Source organism: Buceros rhinoceros, unplaced genomic scaffold (genome assembly GCF_000710305.1).
Source record: "Buceros rhinoceros silvestris isolate BGI_N320 unplaced genomic scaffold, ASM71030v1 scaffold16577, whole genome shotgun sequence".
NCBI lineage: Eukaryota > Metazoa > Chordata > Aves > Bucerotiformes > Bucerotidae > Buceros > Buceros rhinoceros.
In genome coordinates, this window is record NW_010422901.1 from 2,386 (window position 1) to 6,256 (window position 3,871).

Here is a 3,871-nt window from a genome sequence, read left to right on the forward strand (position 1 = left end):
AAGCACATTCGGATTTATTGAGGCATTTCAAGAACCAGTTCTATAAAGTAAGCAGGAGTAATTTTCAGCAACTGCTAGTGAAAGCATATGATTTTTTTAAAAATTTTTTTAGCTTTAAGAGAATTGCACAGAACTTTAGCTTTAAGAAAGCATGCACTCAAAATTAAGAGGGAGCGTGAAGAAATCGCATCAATATGTCTAGAGTTTAAGATTTTGTGTTATGGAGAATAAGGTGGTGGAGACTGATCTGCAGCAATTTTGTCATAAGCTGGTGGAGCATCAGGTACCTATGGTAAGGAAAATGGGTGTGAAAGATTGAAAAAACAGTTGAGGTACAAGAAAATGACATTATAGACGCAGCGAGGTATTTCTCTTCATATCAGATATGGCACTACAGCTTAAAATTGCTGAGCTCATTCATTATGTTTGGGGTTTTTTAAGGTTAGTTTTTGCTAATATGATTTTTGGTTTTGCATCAGATTAATTTCATTTTTCTATCAATCATCTAAACAGGGAATTTTCAGTGTTATAAGGACAGGAATTTTTTTAAAAAGGTTGATTTTTTTTTTCTTATTCAGAGTTCAGGCCAATATTGAAACTTTTCTTTAAGAGCCTTGATGCAGGTACATTGTCTTGTTTCCAACGTTAACAGTTTGAGCAGCTTATTTAAAATTGGTTGGAGATTGGCCTTTTCCTTATTCTAAAGCTATTTAAACACACCCATAAATTGACATATATATTATCAATTAAGTTATCTGAACTTTTTAGAAATTACAGGTTTGAATGTTCATCTTTCCATAATGGAAGAGCTAAAACTTTGGAATTTTTTAACACTCCCTGGCAAGTCTTGTCTCAGGGTATGGTGTACCAGACACAGTCCATCTGTTGTTTGTCAGGATGGCGGTACATCCATTAGAGAGATGTTTGTTTACTCGGTGTATTTCAGCATTCAGGCGTTAGGTTGTTCTAACAGATTGCATAACAGTCATACTACTTCAGAATAAAGCTAGGTGAAAGAAGAGGATTTTTTTAAAGAATAGTTCATAACAGTAGGTTTAAAAAGCTCTTTTCGCAGTAAAATTCATGTAAAATACTATTTTAAAGTTAATATAGAGGCATTGAAGACAGTCTAGAGAGCACACCAGAAGAAAGAAATCATCGAGTGACTGTTTACCAGGATTGCCTCGCTATGTTGTAAGTAAATGAAACCTGGAGTTACAACTTACCACAGAATTAAAGTTGCTGTACTCCTGCAGAGCTATTTTGCAGTCCAGCATTGTTCCCTCACCTGCCACAGTTCGCAATGTGCCCACACTAGAGCTTTTACTCTGTGACAGATCATAAACAAACATGGGGAAGGTGAAAGGAAGAAGACAATGAATGTGAAGTTGGAGCAAATTATGCATCATTTGACAGCACGTTTACAGTATGTATTAGAATATGGGGTGAGGGCCAGACACATTGCCAGCAAGTAAGAGAGGTAATTGACCAGTCACTTTTCGCTGTCCCTGCGGAGACACACTCCCTCTCCTGTATTATCCAATTACATTGCCAGAAAAATGAGGATCACATCTTTTATGTGTAGCAGTGCTGCAGGAACTGACACCTTCTCACGTATGCTGGCATGCCTTGTCCTCTTTATCCACCCATTTCTTTCTTTAATCTCTAACCTTTTTTTTTTTTTCCATTTTCCCACCATTTCTTCTGCATCCATTCGGTACCAGTTTTCCCCTAGACAAAATGCCTAACAAAAATTTGATTTTCAAAACCAGAAAGCAGCAATCTGCAATGAGAAGAATTAAGAAGAGATTGTGCTTTTTGCCATCATGTACAAAGCAAATTCGTGAAAGAATTCTGGATTGGTTTTTGAAGGCTTTTTTCACTATTACCTTCATCTTTGCAACATATCACTATGAAATCTGTCCTTCTTTAGGGGTAAGTCTTATGAGTAGTGAATATGTTATTTTTATTTAAATGAAAATACACAGAACACCTTGGGCTTATATAAATATTAAATATAATGCTTCCTAGAGATCAGCTTTTCCACTGATGTGTTATGCAAATTTGGGGAACTGGCTTCCCCTTACCCCCTTCTCCTGACTTGCAAGCTCTTCACATCAAGGTTTGTTTCATATTGTCTAATTTTACCTGTACAAATGTAGTGTATATGTTGCCTGAGACAGATGTCCTATTACAGGTTTGATGTCCTCTGCAATAATGTAATGCAAACATTTATATGTTGTCAATATAATAGCATGCTAGAAAGTGAGCTGCCATGCTTACCCGTAGGCTTTTATAGCCACTGCGTCTTTTGTAATAACAGCAGCCTAAGATAAGTAAAACTGCCAGCACCAAAATGAAAAGTCCAATACCCAGAGCTCTGTCGGGGAAGCAAAACAAACTAATTAACACCAGAACTAGATGCGTTTTTCTGGGAGCAAGAATTATTAGAGCAAAAGTTGGTATCATAAGAAGGCGCTGAGCAGAATTTACCTCAGAAAATAGACAGAGTATGCAAAACAGCAGCCAGTCTCTGTAGATCAAGCAGTTAGCTAAATTCTCTGCCAAGTTCTTAAGTATTATAAAAATGAGGAATATATTGCTTCAAAGATACAATCTACCAGTGAGTACTGCTTCTAAAAAAATCCATGCCTGTAAATCCAGCAAACAGCATTGCAATATTGGAAGAGAATGTGAAATAAATTAAATGCTGCACCTGCAGAGACACAGCTCATGTTTATTTGTTTAATTTCTCTAGGCAGCAAATATTGAGAAATGTATCCTCACTGCATCATATTTCAACAACTGATGGTGACAGAAGGATTTTTTGGATGCATTAAACTTTACACAACCTCAAACCCCAAGAAAGAATCTGGGAATTATTTATAAAGAGCCTAATAATTCTTTAGTTCTTGTTCTGTGGCATACTAGGCACAGTATTGGTGTCACTGGGTCATTTTAGGGACCATACGCTTTGCAAACTGTGCTGTAAGGCATCCTTCCGGCTGCTTAGTGGGGACCTGGGGGAAGTAGCGCAGTTCTGCTACCTGTCAGAAAGCAAGCTGGTGAAGTCATTGCAAGGGTCCTACTCACAAAAACTCTTCCTCCCTGTTAAGATATACACAGAATTCACTCCCCAATTTTCTGTTCTTTGCCTGTTCAGGAACACAAGATGCTGAAAAACACTTAAAACTTAAAGGAAAAAAATGACCACGTGAGTCAGAATAAACCCATTTTGACATACTTTGATGTATCCTATATATTGTCGCCTGTCAGCAATCACCACCAGGCTTTTCCACTGGGACTGAGAAGTGGGGTGCGTGACTTATCAAAGACCTTTCATATCTATTTGCTATAATTTTCACCGACTCAGAGTCTCATGAAGGAGTGTCTCCTTGTGACTTAAGAAGCCTGGAAGAAGATGGAAGCAGATTCAAGTGGCAGAACAGGCTTTGTGTCTGAACTGCCTGTGTGCTGTTTGAAGCATGAAGCCCTTTAGAGCCAAAGGGATTTTCTTACCCACAAGTACCTGAATTTTGCAGGTTGCTCCTGCCCCTTGAAGACTTTGTGCTGGCTGGAGATCTGTTTAACCCGAAAGTACAGCTCATGGCATTCCCGGTGCAGCCATGTAGCAGCTGATGTTCAAGTTACGAAGGGCTCCACTGGTTTTGTTACTGTCCCCAGCACAGTTAAAACTGTGAGACACTACTTCTCCAGCTGCTAGCTTTTCTACATTTTGAGACTGCTTTCTGCTTTTCATGTGCTCTGTAGTTTTAGCCATACATCAGCCTGTATCGCCCACAGAACATATGTCATTTCTGGCATTGGTCATTTTAACTGTGTGTTTGCCATCCAACTCTTTACCTACCTA

At 38.4% G+C, this 3,871-nt stretch overlaps 1 protein-coding gene across 1 annotated transcript in view; it reads right to left on the reverse strand.

Annotated features, from left to right (window-relative positions):
• Nucleotides 1-218: 218 nt before the first annotated feature.
• MLANA (melan-A) overlaps nucleotides 219-3,871 on the reverse strand; it is a 4,741-nt gene continuing 1,088 nt past the window's right edge. Inside the window, exons 2-4 of the mRNA XM_010140230.1 lie at nucleotides 2,284-2,380; nucleotides 1,227-1,328; nucleotides 219-287 (exon numbers count right to left, since the gene is read on the reverse strand). Coding sequence (XP_010138532.1) covers nucleotides 219-287; nucleotides 1,227-1,328; nucleotides 2,284-2,380 — 268 coding nt within the window. The remainder of the gene's footprint in view (nucleotides 288-1,226; nucleotides 1,329-2,283; nucleotides 2,381-3,871) is intronic.